The following is a 27,302-nucleotide window of genomic DNA, read 5'->3' on the forward strand; positions in this document are numbered from 1 at the left end:
CAAGCATTTTTTGCTAAAGGCCTATTCTACCGCGGGATCATCACAGGTCCTCACAGGCATGTAGGCAGTTCAGTAGTTCAAGCGTTCACCCGTCATGCCATAGACCTGGGTTCAGTTCCCTACATGGGTACAATGGGAAACACATTTCTGGTGTTCCCCACCATGATGTAGCTGGAATATTGCTGAAAGTGGTATAAAATTAAACTCACTCAATCTCTGGTAAGTAAAGCTATCTAGACAAACCAACTCATTGTCAGATATAAGCCTTTTCATAAGAATAGACATGAAGGAACAAAATTGTACATAATGATCAAACTGAACACTGCAGCAAACATGCGCTCACGATCGCATGCATGCAGGCACCCCTCCACGCACACACACATTCATTTCACAAATAAACAACACAGATGACGTACTCCCTATCAGAGAGTATGAACGGTGTGACGACGTTGGAGCCAGGGCTAGGTGTGTTTGTATTGATAAGTCCACCCTGACTTGCTGTCATCACATTACTGCGTGGAGCGATGTACATCTCTCGACTGTGATCAAACCGGCCACGGACTGTCACGCTGCGGTACTCAAGATCCTTCAACTCCTCTAAGCTGAAAACAGCGTAATGATCAAATAAAACCTACATCAAACATCAGGTGATCGCATCTGTAAAATGATCAAATGAAAGGAGCAGATCCAACATTTCATAGGAAAATATATATTGACTGAACGAAATATGTCACCACACATGGAAAATACAAGCCATTTTGAGAGAATGGCGTCATATTATTTTGTTTGCAAAACCTGCATCATAGTTCAAAATTCAAATTTCATTACAGCTTCAACCATCACTGTCATCATTTGTGGGAACAATTGTGTAGCTTCAACTTTTTTGAACCAGTAGTTTCAGATGTCATCAGAGATGCTTGAAGGATCATGTATGACACAACAGACATATAGGACAGTGCAAAGGATTACCTGAATAAATGAATAAAATTAGTCATTGAACATGTCATATGCTACATATATAGTAATGTGTTCGAAAAAGTGGCCATTTCTGGCAACACAGATATGACATTAGATGATGGATAACACCTGTCATACTTGTCACTGATAAGGATTACAAAGTTGCCTTAGTCATGAAAGCAGGGCTCCAGATAAGGGAAGTATCTGCGTATGTACGGATAAAAAACATGCACGACACAGTAGGAAAAAAAGCAGAGAACACAGCAGATACGCACCACAGCAATGGTCTACGGTTTTAGTAAAATTAATGGACATGTTTATCTGAAAAAGTATTGTTTTATTGTTTATTGATCAGTTTACACAAGGTTAGCAATGTTGTGGTACATATATGAAACGAAACACGAGATTACTTACACACCATTAAATTTTATTCAGTACTCTCACTTTTCCCAGTACTCTTATATTAAAAAAATACTCCTCGTGTTGAAAAGTTATCTGGAACCCTGATGAAAATGCAGCCAGTGGTTCATTTGGAAGCAAACAATGAAGATTTGGGTAAGAACCCATGCTAGTCATAAGAGGCGACAAATATGATCCAGGTCAGGCTCTCTGTCTTGGTTGACACACCTCATCAGTTCCCAAATGCGTAGATCAGTGTTCAAGATGTTTATCACAGATTGTCTGGTCCAGAGTCACTTGTTCTACAGCTGAAATATTGCTGGATGCGCAATGAAGCTAAAATCAAACACTCACACATTTAGAGGCCTTTTATAACCTATCAGTTTTTACAAACACACCTCTACTTCTCTCACAAGATGTCTCCTTATCACGACATTGAAGATAATATTTTCTGAAAATTTGAAGCAGCAACAAGGGACAGATAATACTGACTCAAGAGGAAGAGGAACTGGTGACTGCATCGTCTTCTTTTCAAGGTCAGAGATAAGACCAAGTTTCCATTTACGTCTTTGGATCTGCCATATGCCCAGACAAAAAGCAGCAGCAGGAACCACCTGGAACCATAAAGCACAGCTGTAGAAAGCCTGCCACTGACCAAAGATAGGTGCAATATTGAGTGAGTTAAGTACTTACTCCACATCCTGATGGGGGGGACACAGAAAATGGACTACATGCATTGTAACAATGTGGGGAATCGAACCTGGACCATCAGCATTACAAGTGAATCCTTTAACAACTTGGCTGCCCAACCGCTCTCCTAATCCTAAGACACAGGGACGAAAGTCCCAATACATGAAAAATATTACCAATTTTATTTCAAGGCACACAACAATCTAAGTCACATAACAGCGATAGTACCACTTGTTTCAGCCAGTCAAGGCCACAGTTATCTGGCCTATCAGCTCAGATTTGCACTGTGCTATTTCAAGACGACTTAAAACAATGTGAAGGGGATATTTTACCACACCAAATAAACCCAGATAATCAAGGGTGCTTGATAACATGTCTGAGATGAACAAAGATAACTACCAGGAGGGCATAGCCTCCTTCACCAAAAGTCTTCTTCTTCTTGTATGCTCTTGTTTGTCTTGGGGTCTGTTGGGTGGACTGGCAACAGCAGATGAAAGTGTGTCCTCGTCTCTGAAAATATGACTCAAAATCTGAAACTACTTAATGAGATTCATTAGGATTTTTCAGCTGTGGAGTATTATAACAGAGTATTTGATGCTCAACATCTTCAGCAACAATGAACCACAAAGAAACTGATCCTGCTGGAAAATTAGGCAATGCAACAACTAGCATAAATTCAAATGAGCAAAACATATTACCTGAATATTGTTTCAAATCATTAAGGGTACTTAGAAGTGAAATGTATAAGACAAGAGAGATTTGTGGATGCCAACCTTTTCATCGTGAATAACATGTTTCGTACTACATGCTGTCTCTTTCACCAGTTGAGGTAGCAAGCTTAGTCCAAAACGTTGAGTTATGCACAATGAAAAAGTTGACATCCATAAATCTTTCTTTTCTCTGAATGTTGTTATGACTGCCTTAATCACAATTGCACATTGGGTGGGGAGTGTGGTAAAACAGGTAGGATACATTTGTTTGTGCGACGGGATGTGACAGTTGGAGCAATAATCTGTTCGTTTTTATGTTACGCTTTTTTTAGTTAGTTATTATCTGATGCATTTTTTCCCCCTTTATCATCCTTCTAACCATACTACATGATATTTAGGCCCAACAAGCATTTATCCTCATTTAAGCCTGGGCAAGAGTTATCTCCCCTTATCTAATTTAACATGGGTATGCTGTTTTAATTAGAGATAATGTTGATATCCTCAGGTAACACATTTTTCTATTACTGTTTGTTATTAAACTAGTGTGAATTTAGTTTATAAAGATTTATTTATAAAAATTTTTGTTACTATAAAAAAGATTTCATTAATGAATCAATTTTTTCAAAATTCATGTTTTTTGAGAAGTTAATTAATGTGCCAAACCCTACATACTGCCTTGAAAATTGATTTTCCTGCTTTATTTCATATCAATATCTTTTAAAAAACACATAATGAATAATAAAAGTAAATAAGTTACTTTCAAGAGAACATTTATTGACACATTATTTTTGACAGACAGCACCACAAGGGGGCGCCACGTAACAAACAAATGCAGTGGTGATGTGCTCTTCTTACTACATAATTTGTTATTTCGTATCCAACCTCAAATTTACTAGCCCTAACCTACTGCAGGACTACAGACAAACAGTTACAACATAGATGTCTCGCTCAGACACAATATGTCGGGTCTAAATTAAGTATGGTTGAATGACTGACTGAGAAATATATCATGGACTATGAAATAGTGCTTTGTATAATGATAATTACTAGCCAGCCATTCAGGTTTTACAAGTATTTTTGATGTACTGTTGGCTGCATGACCTGCATCTTTCCGTAAGATTAATTTTATGAAACATTTATAAAACAACTGAAACTATTCTGTTTTGTTTATACAGTCATCCCACATCAGAACTGGAGGTGTTTATAGTACATGTACAAACAGTCAGTGATGGGTGATGTCTTATTGCTCTACAGGTGATAGAAACATACCAGATGTGATTCTTGGAATACATTTCTGTGTTGCATTTAGCAAGAGTGCCACTTAAATAACGACAGCAAAGGGACGTTTAACCACTGCTCATAATATTCAGTCATTTACTGGCAACATTATTTATCATTACTGAACAGATCACAGAAGTCATAATATTGGTCATTGTCATATTAGTGAATCATTGATAATGCATGGGGGCAAAGGTTAAATCAATGACAATTTCAAAGTCATATCTGGGATGCTGCAAGATATTAATGATTAAATGTTTTCCAAGAAACACAATTCAAGTTGATTACCTGTCCTTAACCTATTACTGACAAATTTTAGTTTTCACAGAATGTACACCATTGCTGGGGGCTCATCCTAGCACCATAATGTTAATATTTAAATATGTGCAACATGACATCAAAGTATCTGTGCAGTACTTATCATCTTAAATGCATGAGTATGTTACTGCTTGGTGCTATTTTTCTACAATTAATACATTCATTCAAAGCTGTGTATGCAATATATATCAGTGGTGTGTTGCAGCCCTAACTGGGTACATTTTTACGGACATTTTTCTGAGATGATCAATCTCTATTCATGCTGAAAGCCACAGGCCAATAGTATACAAGAACAGAGTACACAATATCATAGAAAGGAATAATACAGTCACATCACAATATGACATATCACATCAAATGTATCACATCATATAACATCACATTACTGATCCAGTGTCATGTCACATCATATCATATTACATATCATATCATTTATCATATCATATCACACCATACCAATACCATATTATGCATCATATCACACCATAATTAGTCAACCAATGGGCACACTAGTTGAATTAAATTTGTGAATAACTGTTTGAAACACACATGCTCTACAGGCAATATATATCAGTGGTGTGTTGCACCCCAATACTGGGCATTCTTTTACAGATTTTATCTGAGATGAACATGAATAAATATCAAAATAATGGACCACTAGTTGAGCATTGGTTGAAATCTCATAGCTGGTGACTGGCTCATTACAACAGTTCAGTCACTGAAACTAATTTGTCAGCGTCATTTCTCAAATTTTCCTGTTATTGTTGTTAATGTGAGAAAGACAACAACTTTTTTGTTTTCTTTAGCAAAAGTTGTGTAAGGTGTATTATTCACGAAAATGGTGCATCACTGCATGCCACCATGGGTTTAGCAATACTTTTGTCAAAAAACCCCAAAACGTTTGCATGTGTTCACTGCATATTGGACTCACCAAATTCCTAAGGAAATTAGAGGATCGCGAAAATAACGACATAACTGGATGTTTAAACAGTTATCTAAACATAACACATGTCATACACTGAGCATGTTCTACAACCATTTCGAGTGCATGTTAGAGTTATCTGCCCATTCGCTCTTCTCTGTAAAGGTTACGGTGATTTGATGTTGGTTCACTGTATGTACCAATCACCATAGCGCTCTCTTAATATTCAAGATGGCCGACGGCGTGCAGAAAAGACTGCAAAGCGAGGTTGAAAAATATCAAAGTGTTCAGAAAGGTGGCAATTGTATAAGATTTTCTTTATTTTTTGTTATATCTTGATGTTTTTACAACAGAATATGTATTGTTTGAATCTTTTAGCCCTAAATCCTTAGAAAACAATCAGTTTATTTTCGACAAAATTCACTGTTCGATACCGGTCTAGATTTTCATTGACAATTTTAGTGAACAAGTTCGGACGAAACGTAATGTTTTGATTTCACTGCCTGTCAAATGTACTTTCTGTCCTTTGCTAGACTATAGGTAGCACGAACTGATGTTAGTAGTCAGTGATTGCCATGAGTGTTGTGTCGAAAATTCTCGGGCTATGTTTTGCTGTGGGGTCGATTTGACGGTTTGCAGTGAATTCGTAGACCAGACTGGTTCGTAGACGAATTGAGCGGTGGATTCGTAGACGTTAGTAAATTATGTTAGTATCTGAACCAGCTCTCTTTTTCATAAATATATTAAATTATCTCTCATCAAATAATCATCATCACAACAAATTTTGTATATCCCAGTGTTAGGGGTTTTACGACCGTATAAGACAAAAACGTAATTGTCATCTTTAATATCATTTTAAGTTTTGATTTAGCTAACCATGAGTGATAAAGGTGTATTCATCTATTTCACAAAAAAGTATCATGTGTGTCCAACAAAAATAGAGTTTATAACATGTGTTTCCAACAAAAATAGAGTTTATAACATCGTATCGGCGAAACTGCAGTCGCTTGTCACATCCGGGTATATTTGTATGTGTTTTCGACGGTGAGCCATACTTTTCCCTCCGCACTGCGAGAGAGTGTTTTGATCACGTGGCTTCCTGTTTCATACATAACTTGTCACTAGCAGACGACTGATCTTGTTGAATTTTGCTCGCTATTTTTGTTATACAGGCAGTTGATTTTGCATCTGAAGTGGTATTAACGATCGAGGGTAAATAATATTGTTGTTTATTTGCTCTGTACATAACTTAATTTCTTGATTTCAATCGTCAATAAAACGTCTCACGACAGGAACGGGGCATCCGCCCTACCGATGAAACTGTTTGTGCACTCCGATCGAGCACATACTTCCTCGATATAGCGCTGGCAATGCAATCATCGAAATCACCAGAACATTGAATTCAGCTCGCTTTGGGATATAAATCTTAACACATTTACGTAATGAGGAGATACAGGATAGTATTCATTCCTTCTTCAGTCCCACTTTTCATGTCCTCATTTGCTGAAAGAGAGCATAGCTTTGTATCACTGAAAACAAAACATCTTCACAATACATAAGCCTAGTGGTTTATCAAAATTAATATGCTTGCAGAATAATATTATTCAATTATTTATACACATCTACGAAATCACTGTCTACGAAACAGTCTGGGTTATGAAATCTAGGAACTGGTTCAGTCTATGAAAACACTGTCTCCCGATTTGACCTGTCAACCAATTCTTATGATCAGAAGCATGAAAAGCAACATAGTGACACTTGACTATTTGCTCAGTAAATTCCCTGTTATATACACACCGTAATGCCATCTTGCCTAGTCCAGCATATAACTACACGACTTCGCACTATACCAAGGTGTGCTCGATGTAGGCCTTGGCTGGAATATAAGTTTATTCATATGAACTAATCTTGCCAAGTATGTCGTTATCATGATGCTTAAATTTATGCAAATTTTCACTTGCAACTTATATGTAAGATCATTGTACAATTTCACATATGGTATGAGTATGATTCATTATTGTCTGCTTTATTGAATTAATGTTCTAATTTCTTTCTTAAAAAAAAATATGCAAAATTAACCTATTGGTTTATACATAGGACTCATTTGAAGACATTGAATGAGGCAAGAAAACACACATGATCAGGAGCCAAGGCTAATTCCTGGTGTAGGACAGTAACTCTTGTTAAGCTGTTAAAGTTAAAGGTCACATGCAACGAAAAACACAACTTTGCAGATTCTGGTACCTTTCGGTATGCACTTACCGAAACAAATCATAAAAAATACCTATAAAGTTGAAAAAAAATGCGATGGAAAAAAAAGCCCGCGAAATTGGAGTTCAAACGTTTCACTGAATTCCCCCCAGCGCTGGGGGGAAAACTGGTTTCAACAGCTGTGCTGCGCTGCGTCCATAACGCATGCGCAGTGAATAGGTTCGCGGAGCTTGAAACAGTATACATGCCCAGCGTCTGAGGTCGTGAGCAGTAGTCTAATCTTGGTTGTGTACACAAACAATTAAATAAACTACTCGTTACGTAAAAAAACTTGTTGATTGTGGTAAGCAGTCTCTGTCACACACATGAAGAAAATAAGTTGATTTATGACTCGTGCACCCGAGTCCCGTGTCTGCCACATTAAGTAATTAGGCACGTGTGATACACATGACATGTTTTTATGTCTGTGGGTTGCAAACATACTACATTCATTTTTTTCGGATGACTGGATCTGACGGAAACTGGTGCAAGCTCTTGTCAGTTTTAAGTCCTGCTTTGTACTTGGACGAATGACAAGATTCCAGCCACGCAGTAGTTTACCATCTCTACTGACATGATTTTTGATTGGATCGAGCGCAAATTCAGAGAACATGTATTTTCCAAACCGAACATCTCTATATACATTCTTCATGGATAACGACTTCTTTTAGTGTATATGATTTTGTTTGACAACAGTGTATGAATCCATACTGAAACGACGCATCAAGTACACAAAAACAAGTTGTTATCCATAAAGAATCTTACTTTCTTGCAACTGGCTATACTTCTAAAAATGCCCATCAAACAGATCATCTTTCTGTACACACAATGAACCCTCAGCATATCAGCAAATGAAACAGCCAATCGGAAGTCGTCATTACACTTGAGTGCGTATCCACCCGCTATGACTGGGTTCGGTTTCCCGAGGGCTTCGTTTCGGGGGAAGTAAGCCCAAGTACAAAATATTGCACTTTTGAATCGCGATTGTACACTTATAATTTTGTTTATTTGTTTTTTTAAAAGCAGCAATGTATATTATATGTCATGAATAAGGGATAAATGTGTTTCAATTATGTGACTTTTAACATCAACATGATCATAAACACTTAAAAACCTGCAAAGTTTCAGGCTAGACTTGGCCTTCAGCAACCCATGTTTGTTGTAAGCAGCTACCGGTAATAGGATTGGGTGGTGATCAATGTATTGTCTGGTCTGGAATGTTTGCTGATAGCAATTATGAACAACGAAGAAAACAAAACTTGAGGCAGTATGGTGATATAAGTAAACCCTTTAAATGCAAGAGTGCATTCTCTACGTGATTAATTTTTCAGGCGGACTTTTACTTTTAGTGTTTTGAACAAATTAATGAGAGTGTATCATTAAATACAATCACTTGCTTCCAGACCTTCAGAAATACATGTCTTTGAGGCAACAGCTTGATGCACAGCTGAATGAAAACACTTTGGTAAAGGAGGTGAGTATGGAACTGAAAAGGTTTTCTCTTGAGAACCTGTAAGGATTCCAGGGAGGAATATGGAAGCTCAAAGTAGTCTGAGACTAAGTGTACTATAATGTGTTTAGGTTTGTTGACTTGTGGTAAAATCAAGTGTGAGTTATCCCATTGGTGATTGATATTTGCGAAAACGTTAGTGTTCATTTGTGAAGTCACTCTGACCATGTTTACAGTTAATTTTCATGATGAAGCTTAGTGCTAAATGAAAAACTTAGGATAGGTACAGTATGCCTTTGAATGTATTTTCTATATCAAACTTGAGGCATGGGCAACACAATGGCCAACACTATTCAATTCATGCAGAGTGCTCTACACCTCTGGTAAATGAGAAATCTTTGGTCATGGGTCCAAATCTTGTTTTCACCATAATACTGTTTGTTACTTTGAAGGCATTATGCCTGTTCTGGTGGATTTCTTGGGAAAATGTTAAATGGCTGCAGTTTGCAACACCGCAGGCTTTTCCATTACAACACTGATCTTCAATAATGCAAGCAGAATTATCAACCTGATTTTATTGGTTGCAGGAGCTGGGCCGTCTGGAAACAGAGTCAAAGGTTTACAAGATGATAGGTCCAGTGTTAGTCAAGCAAGACCTGGAGGAATCCAAGCAGAATGTGCAGAAAAGAATTGACTATATCTCGGGTGAAATGTATGTATCAACTCACTGCATATCTTGGATGAAACATGTTATTTTCTGACTATCCCTGTCTAAAATGAGTAGTGGGCAATCCTAGCCAGGCTAGCCTGCTGTTCACTGTATATGGGTGATAAAATGTATTCTGGTTCTGTATTCATTCTATGATACAGATGTCTGTTGACTGTATCTATGGTTAAGTCGATGAATCATTCAACTTTATATCTTGGGTAAAATCTACAAAACTAACAGCAGAAATTGATTTAGCTGTTGTATGTAAGCCGATCTCCCCACTTTTGAGGTTGAGCCACACTGTTCGGAATCCACTGCAGAATACGTGTCTAGTATCCCATGTTTCAGTATGCATTGAAACCCAGTAGATGGTCACCTTGTAGCCCAGCGACTTGGGTCACTGGTCATACTTTAAGATGCAGCTGGTTTAAATTGCCATTATACGGCTGGAACATTTATTTAGACCCACAAAGATCAGGGTTACAATGTTCTTCAGCAACCCATGTTTGTCATAAGACACAACTAACAGGATTGAATGGTCAGGCTCACTTACTTGGTTGGCATATGTCATTGTATGCTGATTTTGTAGATCAGAGCTCATGTTGTTGATCACTTGATTGGTCCCGACTGTGTTAGTAGGGTAGTACAATGTGTGAAACCCATTTCTGGTGTCCTGTGTTGTGATATTGCTATAATATTGCTGAAAGCAGCGTAGAGCCATACTCACTCACTTACTGTTTAATTTTGTATGATATTTGTTTAGTTCATGGACAGATGGACAGTAATATTAGAGATTTTCCACTGTAATGGTATTGGCTGTCTAAATGATCGCACACATGAATCATGTGAGGCACCACTATATATTTACAGAGCCATGTCTCTTTATAGCTGTACCAGGATCTCCTATCATGGTTTAATATCTAATTATTTACCCCCTGCGGGCGTGTAGCTAGAACAATCAATGAAATGCTCCCAATATTCCTGTCAGGATCAGTACCAGTATATAATCTATCGATCAGGAAAGTTCTCCAGTATAGTACTCGTAATATCTTTTGAACTGTCAGATTACATGTTAATGACATCATGATAACAAGTATATATCTGACATTTTATTTTTTAGGAAACGTCATGATGTAACTATCAAGGATTTAGAAAAGAAACAAGATTCTCAGAGAGAAACACTATCAAAACTCCAGCACCAGTTCCAGCAAGCCCAAGTCAAGGCTGCAGCAAGAGCATAGCAGAGTTACCTCCCCTATACATAACACATCTTACTTACTTTCCCTTGTATCAGATTGTCCATGACTTCCAGCAGTGGAGGCTCATGTCACTTGCTGTCCTGTTGGCACAACTTTATTCAAACACTGCCTTAAAATGTGTCTTTTGTTTGCTTCAGTCTAATTTCATCTGAAAATATTATTTCAAGTTCAGAAATTTCTGTACTTGTAATTTTCAAGTATGTCATTGTAATGATTTGAAGACTCATGTTTTCACACAGACTGCATTATTATTTTCCTCAGACTTCATATGTGCATTGTGTGTAAGTTTTGTACAAAGTAAAATTTGTTCATAGAAAGCTCTTAAGTTGAGTTGTTTCATAGAAGTTGTAACTTGATCCTTATGATCTTGATGAGAATAGATGGTCAGACTACCTGACTCACAGTAGGTGCATTTCTTCATATCCGAGCCCCATGGATCAGTGTTCATGATGTCAGTCACTGGATTGTCTAGTTCATGTTTGTATATTTTACATATTTACATCATATAGCTTGGTTATTGCATTCTCTTCCCACAGAGCTTAATTGTCATATCTTCCTACAAACCTCTGTTCTAATACGACCCTTTCATGGTGCAAGTCTTCAGGATTTGTGGTTGGTTGCAGTCAGATTTAGTTTCACAATCAGCAACTTTGTTTCAAAACTAATCATTCATGAGGCCTTGCTAATTCCAGTATGCTTCAGGAAAAGTAGAACCTCTTCCCCAGCGCAATGCGTGAACATTTCATCTAGACAGAACTTGGTCATGTAATGGCCAGTTCAATGGTTTCTCAATAGCCCTTGCAGACAACGGACAAGCTAGCCATTAAATGTCTTGTATGTAACATCAAACATGTCTGCTACAGATGAGGGATGTTTGTGCTTCCACATTTGCTTGTATTAGTCAAGATGGATCTTTGTCGATATATCATGTTCTGTCTGAATAGGAAGAAGGGAGATATTCCACGTCACAATTTTTTGCCGCCTGGAGATTTTATGAGAACTAGGAAATATGGCTGTGTTAGAACAGAGGTTCATAGGAAGATGTGACAAGTAACCTCTGTCAGAAGAGAATAGGTTATTTTTGAATGGGTCAATAGACAAGGAGGAAAAAAATGAGAATATAGTAAGGAACTCGCAAGGTTGAAACAGTGAGTTGAAGTTATACAAAACTTGCAGGTACTCTTCAGTCATTAAGATACATGAACTATGAAAATGAGTCACCTGGGATTTAGAATAGAAAGGTCTCTAGTGACGATGCTTAACATAGTAATTATGCTTAGCATAGTCCTGTGAATTTATCACATTTTCCATGTTAGTGGCTTGGCTTTTGGGTTATCTGACGCTGACTGTGCAAAACTTGGTTCATTATTAGATAACAGTAGAGCGGTTAGGTAGCCCAGTGTTTAAACCAGGAAGTGTGGGTTTAAATGTGTGAAGCCCATATCTGGTGTCCACACAATGAGATTGCTGGAATATTGCTAAAAATGGCATAAAACTAAACTTCCTCCTATTAACAGTAATTGGATTGGCAGATTATGACAAGTTTGTTTACCATGTGTTGTTTTCTGGTATGTGTAGTCAGTGTGATACAGTTTGAACATTTGATGTCTACATCAAACACAGAACTTGAGCCAGTCAATCCCAAATTTGTGATAGTATGTATTGTATTGTAGAGTAGATGTTCCATAATATATCTCTATGAATACACGTCAACAACACCACAAAGTTATTTTTGGGTACAACATGTTCTCCATATTCTAGCCTTATCTATGAGGATAAGGTAGCCAAGTTTGGTGACTCTGCTGTTTGTGTGTCACTGAAGCTGGACAGTGTGCCTGATTTACTTTGATGGAATTTTACTTACTTACTTACTTACTTACTTACTTACTTACTTACTTACTTACTTACTTACTTACTTACTTACTTACTTACTTACTTACTTACTTACTTACTTACAATAAGTATTGATTCCCCAGTCAGAAATATTCTGTCATCCCTCTTTGACAGGGATCCAGGTTGGAATTAGTCTTTTTCAGCCCATGCTTGCCATAAGAGACTGTTAACGGGATCAGGTGTCTGCTCATGATGTCGATCACAGGATTGTCTAGTCTTGATTATTTACAATCTGCTGTCATACCTTTGGAACACGACTGAGTGGAGTTGAACAGAAAACTAGCAAAAAGTGTCTCAGGGATATTTTTGGTGGGCATGTTAGTATCCAAAATTTATAACATGCGTAGGGGTGGTTGGGGAGCCTTGTGGTGGAAGTGTTCAGTCGTCACACTGAAGACCAGTGTGTTTGCACTGCTTTAATTGGCCATCAAAATCTACAGGCTCTGAATGAAATCTGCAAGCCCATTTTGTTCAAGCCAAACCAATAAAATCAAAATAAACTACACTGAGCACAGTTTCACATTACTTCTACCAAGTGACTTAGTGAGGATTATATTACTGGAATAGTGCTAGCAGAAAGTTGTCTATACCAGACAACTCAACCCCTCTCTAACAGCTACAAGACTTAACATTTCCGCATCTTTTACCTTTGAATGATCGGTTTATAAATCATCATTCCAACAGCACAGTTATAGTGAGAAAATATGAACTTAGATTAAGAAAACCAACTTACTAGCCAGGAACATTTCTTTTTTGCATAAAAACGGATGATGACATTGAAACAGTGTGAATATAAGTCAAGAGCAGTACATATTGTTTATTATGTTGTTTAACGTTGTTTGAGTTGACTTGGAAACGTGTTTACACATGTTTCGTTGAGATGATTATGTGTTTCATGTATCACCCTATTATGCCATTCGTAACTACTCGTGTCATTCGGCAAGCCTTCTTGCAGGTCACGGGAAGAGGCGAGTCGTTACGAATGCCTAATATGCAAGAAAGCCAATGCACCATCAACGACTTCCAACAACCAGCTTCCGCACACCATAAACTATTATAAATGCAAACTATGTGGACCAGTGTGGTCTTGTATCTTTGTGTTCAGAATCATCGGGTTTGCTGGGACATCGCTACTTCCGTTATCTGTTATTACTACTTATCTGTTCTTACTCCTGCTGTGGGAGAAGCCCATTTCCGGCGTCCCACGTCGTGATGTTGCCGGAATACTGCTGATAGCGGCGTAAAGCCAAACTCACCCACTCTTACACCTGGTGTCTTTTCAGGCGCATGAACGCCATGAACAAACATTACAATGGATAAGATGCCGAAAAAGTCGCCGTTTATACAGCTTAAGTATTCGTCCTGGTTATCGGGCCTGTCATTAATATTGCCATGAGAGGCCCGGGAACTAGGAAACTTAGAAAAGAAACAAAACAAAAACAAACAAACAAACAAAAATCAAAAAAGAAACATTAGAACTTAAATATCATTAAAAAAACATCATCAGTCGTCACATCAAAGACTGTCAACAGTATCCCAGATCACAATCTCAAAGGGCACTGTTTCGACTTTCTGCCACAGGCGTTAATCACGTGCTTCCGGGTGTACTCTACCTACTAACAGCTCGCCTGACACATTATGCCTGTTAGACTAACGCAAGGTCTCTGAATCTAGATCTAATTTTAATAGCAACAAACAAGTTCTTTTAAACTGAAGTGGATCCTTAGTGAATAGGGAGATTCAGAACCTGAGGAAATATAAACTTGCTTCTGTCAGCTTACCATTGCAGAGAGGGCTGGGGGCCGATAGGAAAATAATGCGATTCAGGGACTGTGAGACAGACTTGTCGACTGCCTGTAAAAGGTCCCGTTGTGTTACTGAGGACCCGGGATTTCTGTTTGAGATAAATATTTTTTCGCTGGCTCAAGATGTGCATTTTAGATATTATTTCTGGAAGGAGTTGTTAAACAGTATATATGTCATGACTAATTAAGAACATTTAACGTGTACACCACATCAAATCTTGTTCTTCAATAGGCTTTCCACACACACACACACCACACACACACAGAGAGAGAGAGAGAGAGAGAGAGAGAGAGAGAACTATTTTAATTAAGATTTAGGCAATCAAAAATATCTTATTCTGCCTGAGAGGACACACTGCATCTATCACGACCACTGTACAGGAACCGCAGTGTACAAGGTGTGGAACTATAGTCGCCCTTGCTCTGCTCACTCGCTCACCGAGTTTCTTCTAATGGTCAAGCTCTAGCTCCCAGCACCAAGTGATCCCTCGCAGCGCTGAATCAATATGATTATTATTACCCAGGATACTCCAAGCTGCCTGAAGATTAAAATTATAGTCACATGACCCAACCGGGTACCCATTTTCTGCTGGGCGAATAGAGACGATTTTGAACAAACTCACTTGCTTAAGGTGAGACTACATGAGACCAACCATATGAAGGGTTGTAATGCTAAGACCCCGTTAGTTACAGTACATACACTGACGGCAGTTTTTTAGTATTATAAGCCCCTGTGCACTCTCTGCTGTCTGTGGACTAACGAACTGAATATATCTTACTTAGATAGTAAGGATAGAATTTAAATTGAAAAGAGTCACTGGGAGATTACGGGGGGGGGGGGGGGGGGGGGGGGGGGGGTGTAGTGGCTAGACAGTATGGAAAACAATGCGGTTCAGGGAACGTGCGACAGACAAGCCGCTATCTCCCTTGTCTCTCATTCCTCGAGAAAAATGGTAAACATTCGTTGACCTTCATTTTGCAGTGAGAGTGGTTGTAGGTCGGCCACGAGGAAAGGGGAACTGCTCTGTGAAGGTGGCGGTACAGGGTCACTAGAAAGTCACGTCAACTCGTTAGACCCGACCTTTCCTTGACAGCAGCTATATAATTAGGGTATACCGTATTGGTTGAGGTAATACCGCTCGGGAGCGTATATCCCGTCCGACAATTTAGTTACTGTTTAGGTTTTGGTTTGCTTGACCGGCCAGTGTATGTCGTTGATCTCAATATTTTACATTTCGTAATTTGACAGAAATAACACGTAAGGGGGGTGGGGGGGGGGGGGGGGGGGGGTGTTAATTATTTAAGTTCGTTTACTAGTAATTAATGTGAATGTATGGCGCTAAGAGAGCTTCCAAAGGCTAGCCGAAGGGTACCGTTTAGTCTGTCGAAAAGACCCTGAAGCAAATATATCCATGAAAGCCCATGCAAGTTTAGAAAATATGGCAAGTCACTGGGTTGTGCTCACATTTCCAACCCCATGTGTTGACAGCTACTCACGTGAAATATTGTTTATTCAACATTTTAAGCGCAATCGCAAATCAGAGAACAGACAAACTGTAACGCAAATGGGGTTGCACAGCATAGAGAATATGACAAGTCTTTTTATATGCGAGCGAAGCGAGCAAAGGTTGGCAACGTACTTTCCTCGCTTCGGATCGAAAAATATTTTTCATGTCAAAATAAGATATCGCCACCATCAAAAGTACATCTCCATTTCCTCACGTGAAATATGGTTTATGCAACATTTTAAGCGCCTCTCCTGGTATTCAGAGGCCCGGGAACCAGGATGCCCATTTGCCCTACAGTTTGCCTGTGGTCTAGGTATAGTTGTACAAGCGACCTTAGCACAAAGGTGACAGTAACTCCCATACCGTATCATAGACTTAAGAACCACCAAGATCCGGAATAGAATTGATCTTCAGTAACCCATACTTGTCCTGAGAGACGACTGACAGGGTCAGGTGATATCAGGCTCGCTGACGTTGGTTGACACATGTTTTCGTATCCCAGTTGCATAGACAGATGTTCAAGCTGGAATGATCACTGGAATGTCTGGTCTAGACTCAGTTACCTACAGACCGCCACCATGTAATTGAAATACTGCTGCAAGTCCAAACAACCATCCAACCATAGACTTAAGATAGTTGTTTTTGTTCAACGGTACCCTGGCCTAATTTGAGACTAATGCTTTTGGAGAGATAAAGTTATATAACAATTATCAGTGCCTAGCTTCAGTGCAATGAACATCGGTGTACGATAACACGATACTTTCCTTATAGTGTCCGTGAAAATTATACAGCTTCAATTCAGACACCACTGAAATGATACTACCACGAGAGACGCCAATATTCTGGCATTATCAACATGAAGTCAAACTGCCTACTAAACATGCACACAAACACGACCGTTGTAATGTAGAGGGGCTGGTCGTTTGTTGTTTAAGGACACACTCAGCGTCGTCCCAACTACACGACAGCGTTCTGTAAATAAACTGACTATTGATTCAAACAACGACCCACTCGGTGGGGGTACGGTGACACGCAGAACAACGTTACTGGGGCTGAGCACCCGATCGCGGTCACTTCGTAATAGGGTGCTGGAACTCGAACATCCCACCCTCACCCCCTTTCTCTCTCTCTCTCTCTCTCTCTCTCTCTCTCTCTCTCTCTCTCTCTCTCTCTCTCTCTCTCTCTCTCTCTCTCTCTCTCTCTCTCTCTCTCTCTCTCTCTCTCTCTCTCTCTCTCTCTCTCTCTCTCTCCGTGTGTTTATTTTCACACCATATTATTTCAGATTATGGTCCGTTTAGCTATTAATTAAAACACAATTCTAGGAAACATGATGTGCCACCCTAACCCTATAATGTACATACCACACAATCTGCGTCATCAGAACCACACACATGCAAATGTACTTTATCCCGATGACAGAAGGGTTTCTCAGGCTGACTGACACAGCCGATTCATTACAGAATCAAGGAAGCCCCCGGGCATTCTAGGTAAGGTGACTCTGTCTTAAACTCATTCCTCGAGGGTAAATCATATAACTTCCTTAATGCTGACAGTCCACCCCGACTGGAGGTTAGATACATGCTACTTCCCAGGCCGGTCACCAGCACGGCAACATCTGTACGTGTTTACAAGTCCGCCTCAGTGAAAAGACGCAGTGTCAACATAAACTCAATACGCGTGAAGGCGGACGGCTAAAGGGAAATCCAGATTATATAGGAGACTCTCGTTGTTTAGAAAAGTACTTGACTTATGATTCATGTTATGAAAGGGTTAAAATATTTCCGAGTTCATATATATGTGTATGGCTCTAATTCCCGGAGGCCATATTTCATAAACGTGTATCGGTGGAGAAAAGGTCGTATCATTAAAGCATCTATAGATGTATGGAAGGTTGCAACCCCGAAACATCCGTTGCTGTTACCAAGGTTCTGCGTGTTGATATGTACATAATGTTGCCTCATACACAGTTGTTGTTGTATGGAAGGCTACAACATCATTAATCAAGGTTACAGCATCAGTACACCTGTTGATATGTACATAATGTTGCCTCATACACAGTTGTTGTTGTATGGAAGGCTACAACATCATTAACCAAGGTTGCAGCATCAGTACACCTGTTGATATGTACATAATGTTGCTTCATACACGATTGTTGTTGTATGGAAGGCTACAACATCATTAACCAAGGTTGCAGCATCAGTACACCTGTTGATATGTACATAATGTTGCTTCATACACGATTGTTGTATGGAAGGCTACAACATCATTAACCAAGGTTGCAGCATCAGTACACCTGTTGATATGTACATAATGTTGCCTCATACACAGTTGTTGTTGTATGGAAGGCTACAACATCATTAACCAAGGTTACAGCATCAGTACACCTGTTGATATGTACATAATATTGCTTCATACACGACTGTTGTTGTATGGAAGGCTACAACATCATTAACCAAGGTTGCAGCATCAGTACACCTGTTGATATGTACATAATGTTGCTTCATACACGACTGTTGTTGTATGGAAGGCTACAACATCATTAACCAAGGTTACAGCATCAGTACACCTGTTGATATGTACATAATGTTGCTTCATACACGACTGTTGTTGTATGGAAGGCTACAACATCATTAACCAAGGTTGCAGCATCAGTACACCTGTTGATATGTACATAATGTTGCTTCATACACGATTGTTGTATGGAAGGCTACAACATCATTAACCAAGGTTGCAGCATCAGTACACCTGTTGATATGTACATAATGTTGCTTCATACACGATTGTTGTATGGAAGGCTACAACATCATTAACCAAGGTTGCAGCATCAGTACACCTGTTGATATGTACATAATGTTGCTTCATACACGATTGTTGTATGGAAGGCTACAACATCATTAACCAAGGTTGCAGCATCAGTACACCTGTTGATATGTACATAATGTTGCTTCATACACGATTGTTGTATGGAAGGCTACAACATCATTAACCAAGGTTGCAGCATCAGTATACCTGTTGATATGTACATAATGTTGCCTCATACACAGTTGTTGTTGTATGGAAGGCTACAACATCATTAACCAAGGTTGCAGCATCAGTACACCTGTTGATATGTACATAATGTTGCTTCATACACGATTGTTGTTGTATGGAAGGCTACAACATCATTAACCAAGGTTACAGCATCAGTACACCTGTTGATATGTACATAATGTTGCCTCATACACAGTTGTTGTTGTATGGAAGGCTACAACATCATTAACCAAGGTTGCAGCATCAGTACACCTGTTGATATGTACATAATGTTGCCTCATACACAGTTGTTGTTGTATGGAAGGCTACAACATCATTAACCAAGGTTGCAGCATCAGTACACCTGTTGATATGTACATAATGTTGCCTCATACACAGTTGTTGTTGTATGGAAGGCTACAACATCATTAACCAAGGTTACAGCATCAGTACACCTGTTGATATGTACATAATGTTGCCTCATACACAGTTGTTGTTGTATGGAAGGCTACAACATCATTAACCAAGGTTACAGCATCAGTACACCTGTTGATATGTACATAATGTTGCTTCATACACGATTGTTGTTGTATGGAAGGCTACAACATCATTAACCAAGGTTGCAGCATCAGTACACCTGTTGATATGTACATAATGTTGCCTCATACACAATTGTTGTTGTATGGAAGGCTACAACATCACTAACCAACATCAATGCACAGTATTGGTGTATGGAAGGTTGCAACATCAATGCACAGTATTGGTGTATGGAAGGTTGCAACATCAATACACAGTGTTGGTGTATGGAAGGTTGCAACATCAATACACAGTGTTGGTGTATGGAAGGTTGCAACATCAATACACAGTGTTGGTGTATGGAAGGTTGCAACATCAATACACAGTGTTGGTGTATGGAAGGCTGCAACATCAATACACTGCGTTGATGTATGGAAGATTGCAACATCAATGCACAGCGTTGGTGTATGGAAGGTTGCAACATCAATGCACAGCGTTGGTGTATGGAAGGTTGCAACATCAATGCACAGCGTTGGTGTATGGAAGGTTGCAACATCAACACACAGCGTTGGTGTATGGAAGGTTGCAACATCAATACACAGTGTTGGTGTATGGAAGGTTGCAACATCAATACACAGTGTTGGTGTATGGAAGGTTGCAACATCAATACACAGCGTTGGTGTATGGAAGGTTGCAACATCAACACACAGCGTTGGTGTATGGAAGGTTGCAACATCAACACACAGCGTTGGTATATGGAAGGTTGCAACATCAATACACAGGATTGGTGTATGGAAGGTTGCAACATCAATACACAGTGTTGGTGTATGGAAGGTTGCAACATCAATACACAATGTTGGTGTATGGAAGGTTGCAACATCAATACACAGTGTTGGTGTATGGAAGGTTGCAACATCAATACACAGTGTTGGTGTATGGAAGGTTGCAACATCAATACACAGTGTTGGTGTATGGAAGGTTGCAACATCAATACACAGTGTTGGTGTATGGAAGGTTGCAACATCAACACACAGCGTTGGTGTATGGAAGGTTGCAACATCAATACACAGTGTTGGTGTATGGAAGGTTGCAACATCAATACACAGTGTTGGTGTATGGAAGGCTGCAACATCAATACACAGCGTTGGTGTATGGAAGGTTGCAACATCAGTACATCTGATGGTGTATCAAACGTTGCACATCAGTCCTCTTCGTAAAGGATTCAAGCAAGAAACACGAAATCAACAGCACATATTATGTTGGGAACTGAAACCAGTGGTATCTTGTTCCTGTTTACACGAGTATTGTCGTTGAAACCCAGTTCACGGTGAATCAGTGTGAACAGAGCACAGGGTGGTTTCAGGACCTGGTTATACGCATAATGTGACAGTCGATCGTTTTTAAATCAATAAAACGCTATGGATATAAACCCACGTAACGTGTGGACACAATGGTTACATTAACAGTTACACATGAACTATACTTTACCCCACGGGTTGTAAAACATCCCACATCCTAGGTGACCGGCGTACTGAGATATATATATCGAGGAGGTTGGTAGCCTAGTGATTAGAACGTCCGCTCGTCAAGCCGAAGACCCTGGTTCGATTCCCGATATGGTTACAATATTTGAAGCCCATTTCTGGTGTCCTCTGCCGTGAAAAGCTGCAAATATTGCTAAAAGCGGCGTAAAACATTTGGGATATAACAACAACTTTCATGCAAACTCAAAGGCCAAAAACACGACTTAAGAAACATTTCCAAGTGTTCAGGATGGATAATACAATTTGTTTCTAATTAAATGTAATAAATATGGATTTGATGTTTATATTAGCTAATATTTGCATTAATGGTGTTATAATAAGTTGCATCTGGTGGTATGTTAGTTAATCTTCATCCCTGCATGCTTTTTACCAATCGTGTATGCAGATTTATAACGCGATCTCGTTAGTTTCCCCAGCAGCCATAAGAGATAAATAGGTTCAAAAGAGGAAGCTATCATTTGTAGTTTGATCGTCAGTTTTCATAAAAGGACTTGGTTATATTATTAGTTTGGTGTTTGTGTAACGCGCAGCCTATGCCGTCCATGATAGAATGATATGCTGGCGATAACAGGATGCGAGACAATGAGAAGTTCTTGCACAGCGTGGCTGGGCACCGGTTGTACTACACAGTCAGTATTCACCATAAACTTCCGTGTTGCAGTGTCATACGGGATTGTGCCAGACTGTACATCAGGGTTACATTATACATGTATATAATAGCTGCTTAAAGTGTGATCATACACACAACGGTGTTGTGCCACACTGAACTGATCATACGCACAACGGTGTGATACCAAACTTTCTGTAACTTGATTACACACAACGGTGTGATACCATACATTCTATAACGTGATTACACACAACGGTGTGATACCATACATTCTATAACGTGATTACACACGACGGTGTGATACCACACTTTCTATAACTTGATTACACATAACGGTGTGATACCACACTTTCTATAACTTGATTACACACAACGGTGTGATACCAAACTTTCTGTAACTTGATTACACCCAACAGTGTGATACCGCACTTGCTGTAATGTGATTACACAACGGTGTGATACCATATATTCCATAACGTGATTACACACTACGGTGTGATACCATACATTCTATAACGTGATTACACACTACGGTGTGATACCACACTTTCTATAACTTGATTACACACAACGGTGTGATACCACACTTTCTTTAACTTGATTACGCAACCGTGTGCGGTATCACACCATATTTTCTATAACTTGATTACACAAGGGTGTGGTACCACACTTTCTATAACTTGATTACTCCACGTAGTACTGTGTGGTACCACACTATCTTCACACAATGTAGTATTGTGTGTGATACCACACTAACTACACACAATGTAGTAATATGTGTGTGATACCACACTAACTACACACAATGTAGTATTGTGTGTGGTACCACACTAACTACACACAATGTAGTAATATGTGTGTGATACCACACTAACTACACACAATGTAGTATTGTGTGTGGTACCACACTAACTACACACAATGTAGTAATATGTGTGTGATACCACACTAACTACACACAATGTAGTATTGTGTGTGATACCACACTAACTACACACAATGTAGTAATATGTGTGTGATACCACACTATCTACACACCATGTAGTATTGTGTGAAACTACATTATTTTCACACTATGTAGTACTGTGTGATTACACACATCTACACACAATGTATTATTGTGTGATACCACTCTATCTACTCACTATGTAATATTGTGTGTACATGAGAAATAATGTGTCATCATTATTATAAAGGACAGATACTAAAGGTTTATCCATAGCACCTTAACATGACACGAGCATTTGTAAACGTACGATAAAGTATGTTTACAATTGTTCCATGTAATGTTAGGTTGTGTTATGCCATAGTATCATTCGTATTCGCTGATTGTCCCACTACCAGAATTGGTGAGTGATGTTAGTTTTATACCGCCCTCAGCAATTTTCCAATATTCTAGTGATCAACAGCATGAACATTGATCTACGTAATTGGGCGAGTGAGTGGGTTTAGTTTTACGCCGTAGTTAGCAATATTCCAGCTATATGGCGGTGGTCTGTAAATGATCGAGTCTGGTCCAGACAATCCAGTGATCAACAACATGAGCATCGATCTGCGTAATTGAGAACCAGTGACATGTGTCAACCAAGTCAGCAAGCCTGACCACCCGATCCCGTTAGTCGCCTCTTACGACAAGCATAGTCACCTTTTATGGCAAGCATGGGTTGCTGAAGGCCTATTCTACCCCAGAATCTTCACGGGTCTCTACGTAATTGGGCCTCACGTCATAAAATAGTGTCACCAGCATTGATATAATCCATTAAAGCATATTGCTATGTTATTGTCATGGTTACAGTTGTTGCTGATGTTGTTGTTGTTGCTGTTAGCAAATTTGAGAGAAACAGGGTCTGTCCTCATTATAAGGCGGTGACGGTTAGCAGGAATGTAATGCACCCTGACTACGGAAACCAAGAGAATGAGACGGAAGGACAACTTGACACTCGAAACTCAACCCACCACGTGGATACTTAAGTCAACGATAAGACCTGGCCAGGCTCCTTACACCAGGAATTTAGTCAGGAACAGCAACCGAAACTGAAACAGGTTACTCGCTTTACTCACACGATAGACCCGTGAAGGTCTACCCGGGGTAGAATAGGCCTTCAGCAAACCATACTTGCCATAAAAGGCGACTATGCTTGTCGTAAGATGCGACTAACGGGAGCGGGTGGTCAGGCTCGCTGACTTGGTTGACACATGTCACGGGTTCCCAATTACGCAGATGGATGCTCATGTTGTTGATCACTGGATTGTCTGGTCCAGACCCGATTATTTACAGACCACCGCCATATAGCTGGAATATTGCTGAGTGCGGCGTAAAACTAAACTCATTCACTCACTCATCACACGATAAACTGCTGTCACACGAACAAAGCTTTCGACAGAGTAAACCATTTCAACTAATAAGTGAAGTACACAATATACTATATCTCACATAATTGTTATTGTAACGCACACACGCGCGCACACGCGCTCACGCAGATGCAGACACAAACACATATAAATGTATGTTATTAAGTGAGAATGGTTTCACGCCTCTTCTAGCAATATTCCAGCAATATCACGGCGAGGGACACGTGAAATGGGCTTCACACATTGTACCCATTTAGAATCGAACCGGTGTCCTCGGTTTGACGAATGGACGCTTTAAACACTAGCTCCCCGTTTTATGTATGTCCGTGTGTGTGTGTGTGTGTGTGTGTGTGTGTGTGTGTGCGTGAGTGTGTGCGTGAGTGTGTGTCTGCTTTTGTGCATGTGCGTGTGCGTGTGCGTGTGCGTGTGCGTGTGGGTACTATGTTTTCACGTAAGTTAACTTGAAATGTGAAATACTTGGGCTCAACTTCGCTTTGAACTGATTTGACACAGTTTGGAGGAGGGGGCATCCAGGTCTACTGGCTTTATTACATTTTGTGACACCCTGAGAGAAGAAAATCATGATAACCTGGGATTCGATTCGATCTAGCAGGCGAAAGAATTTGCAGCATTGCAGAACAAAACGCCCCATGGATGGGAAGCGATGTTTCGAGTTATCGACCACACCTAATACAAACGTGTAGTTTCGTGTTCCTAAACCAGATGGCGTTTCCGAGTGTATTCGGTTACTTGAATACCTTGGTCAGAGAACTGAAGAGTGTATTTCATTGTGAGAGAGATGAAGTCGTCACTATCAGCCACTACCTGAAAATCAGGTGGATGGTAATATGCTACCATGCAATTCGAGATGCGACCCTCATTATCGTCATTTCACCCGAGGCTGTTCTAGGAGCCTGTCGGGTTCAAACATTCCACATGGGAACATGATAATCGAGATTTCAGCTGTCGACGTTTTAGCTCAGGGCGGTCTAGTAGCCTAGTGGTTAAAGCGTTCACACTGCTCTTAACGCCGAGGACCCGGGTTCGATTCCCATCATGGGTATAATGCGTGGAGCCCATTTCCGGTGTCCCCGCCTTGATATTGCTAAAAGCGGCGTAGAAAATATCCACTCCCCGATCCCCAAAACGGATACAGATTTTCAGAAGGGTGTGTGTGTGTCCACACTATTGAGGAAAGGTTGTGAGGGTGGGGAGTACACACTTCATTTTCACTTGAGTTGCAATGGTCAATTAACGTAATTTCAGGACAAAAGGGGGAGCGGCGCACTCTTGCCCCCCTCTCAGGATCCGCCCATGCCCCTCTATTAAACAATGGCGCGCAGTGTGTCTGTTGTTCCTGTACTAGCACTGATTCATATCAAATAACTTCATCCATAAACAATATGAAACCTTGCACTAGTATGGGTTTTTAATGATAGACCACCGGATGTAAAGTTCTCACTCTGACCCATGATAGAGATCTGGGTTAGAATTGATCTTCAGTGAGCCATGTTTGTCCTAGGAGGCGACTAACGGGATTGGGTGGTCTGACTCGCTAACTTGGTTGACACATATCATCGTATCCCAGTAGCGAAGATCGATGCCCATGACGGTTATGAGTGGACTGTCCGGTCCAGACTCGATTATTTACAGAACGCCGCCATATAGCTGGAAACTTGCTGAGGAGTGAACTGACCCGGTACCACAAGCCGGTATACTACAAAAGTCGATTCAACCGACACAATACACACTATATATACTTCTATACGTCGCACATAAACAAAACAACAGCCTTGATATGCCTTCTGATATCCTCTCGTGATATCTCAGTTCCTCAAGCGATCTTAGCTACGCCTGGCCGAGCTTCAATGCTATGTACTAAGGGTATGAGTGAGGGGGTTTGGTTTTATATCGCCTTTAGAAACATTCTAGCAAAAGCCTCGTCACGATATGGCTGAAATAGTGCCGATGTGACGTTAAATCGTAACTCAGTCACTCTAGCAATAGCACGGCGTGGACACAAGGAATGGGCTTCACACATTGTACCGATGTAGGGAATCGAACCCGGGTCCTCGGTGTTACGAGCGAACACCTTAACCATTAAACTACCATACCGTCCCCGTACAAAGACTTGTGATAGTCATAACGCTAAGTTCGCTTTGTGGAGCGGTGTCTTCATACGTCGATGACGTGGGGGCTGAGCCATGGGTATTCTACACCGTGAGGAACTTGTTATCAGTTTCTACCTGGTCGATGTAATGTGACCTGTCTGAAACGTGACTGATATACGTCACAGAATGGGAGTTTTTGTGTCTTAAATGGCATGCATAGATTGACGAACCTGAATTTGGTGGAGAGTTGGCTGTCTGACACAATACAGGATACGTGACGGCATACTTGAATAAAAGCGCAAACACTTCCGCTTACGTCATACGATCTATGCTGCCCAAAGGAAATTAAGGATTATTCTTTTCTTTCATGGTAACACATGCCTTTTCAAAGTAACTATATCATTGTAACAGAATCGGATTCCTTAACTTGTTTGGACCAGTATATTTCAATTACCCCCCAAAATATATGTAGGGAAGAATGGTGTGACATTTGAAAGATACAAATAATGAAGGGGCACACTTTATTGCCAATCCAAACACAAGTTCCACAACTCGGAACCATCAGCTGAGCTTGGTCAGAAGATACTGTTTAATAAGACGTGGAAAGGGAAAACTTGAAAAAAATTATTGCAATAAATGTGAGTGAGTTTGGTTTAACGCCGCACTCAGCAATATTTTAGCTATATGACAGCGGTCTGTAAGTAATCGAGCCTGGACCAGATAATCCAGTGATCAACAGCATGAGAATCGATCTACACAAATGGGAAGCGATGACATGTGTCAACCAAGTCAGCGTGCCTGACCACCCGATACTGTTAGTCGCTTCTAAGTATGGGTTACTGAATATCTGTATTAACCCACATCTTCACGGGTTTACAATAAATGTGCCTGGATCAATTTGTGGATGGACGAAAAACAGTTTCCTTGTATTTTCCTCAATGTTCTAACCCAAACATAAACATAGGGGCGTTAACCGCGCTGCATCATACCGACAAGGCATCCATGAATGTAA

At 40.0% G+C, this 27,302-nt stretch overlaps 2 protein-coding genes across 2 annotated transcripts in view; one reads left to right on the forward strand and one right to left on the reverse strand.

The window, feature by feature from the left end:
- Positions 1–5,484, reverse strand: part of LOC137273357 (surfeit locus protein 1-like) — a 25,684-nt gene extending 20,200 nt beyond the window's left edge. The window contains exons 1-4 of the mRNA XM_067805967.1: positions 5,284–5,484; positions 2,446–2,556; positions 1,849–1,970; positions 417–602 (exon numbers count right to left, since the gene is read on the reverse strand). Coding sequence (XP_067662068.1) covers positions 417–602; positions 1,849–1,970; positions 2,446–2,556; positions 5,284–5,325 — 461 coding nt within the window. The 5' untranslated portion in view covers positions 5,326–5,484. The remainder of the gene's footprint in view (positions 1–416; positions 603–1,848; positions 1,971–2,445; positions 2,557–5,283) is intronic.
- Positions 5,420–11,259, forward strand: LOC137273358 (prefoldin subunit 6-like). The gene is made up of 4 exons (XM_067805968.1): positions 5,420–5,569; positions 8,928–8,998; positions 9,562–9,686; positions 10,804–11,259. Exons 1-4 carry the CDS (start codon positions 5,506–5,508, stop codon positions 10,922–10,924), a joined length of 381 nt encoding a protein of 126 aa, XP_067662069.1. The 5' UTR covers positions 5,420–5,505; the 3' UTR covers positions 10,925–11,259.
- Positions 11,260–27,302: the final 16,043 nt, after the last annotated feature.

The sequence above is a fragment of the Haliotis asinina genome, chromosome 2 (genome assembly GCF_037392515.1).
Source record: "Haliotis asinina isolate JCU_RB_2024 chromosome 2, JCU_Hal_asi_v2, whole genome shotgun sequence".
In the NCBI taxonomy this organism is placed as follows: domain Eukaryota; kingdom Metazoa; phylum Mollusca; class Gastropoda; order Lepetellida; family Haliotidae; genus Haliotis; species Haliotis asinina.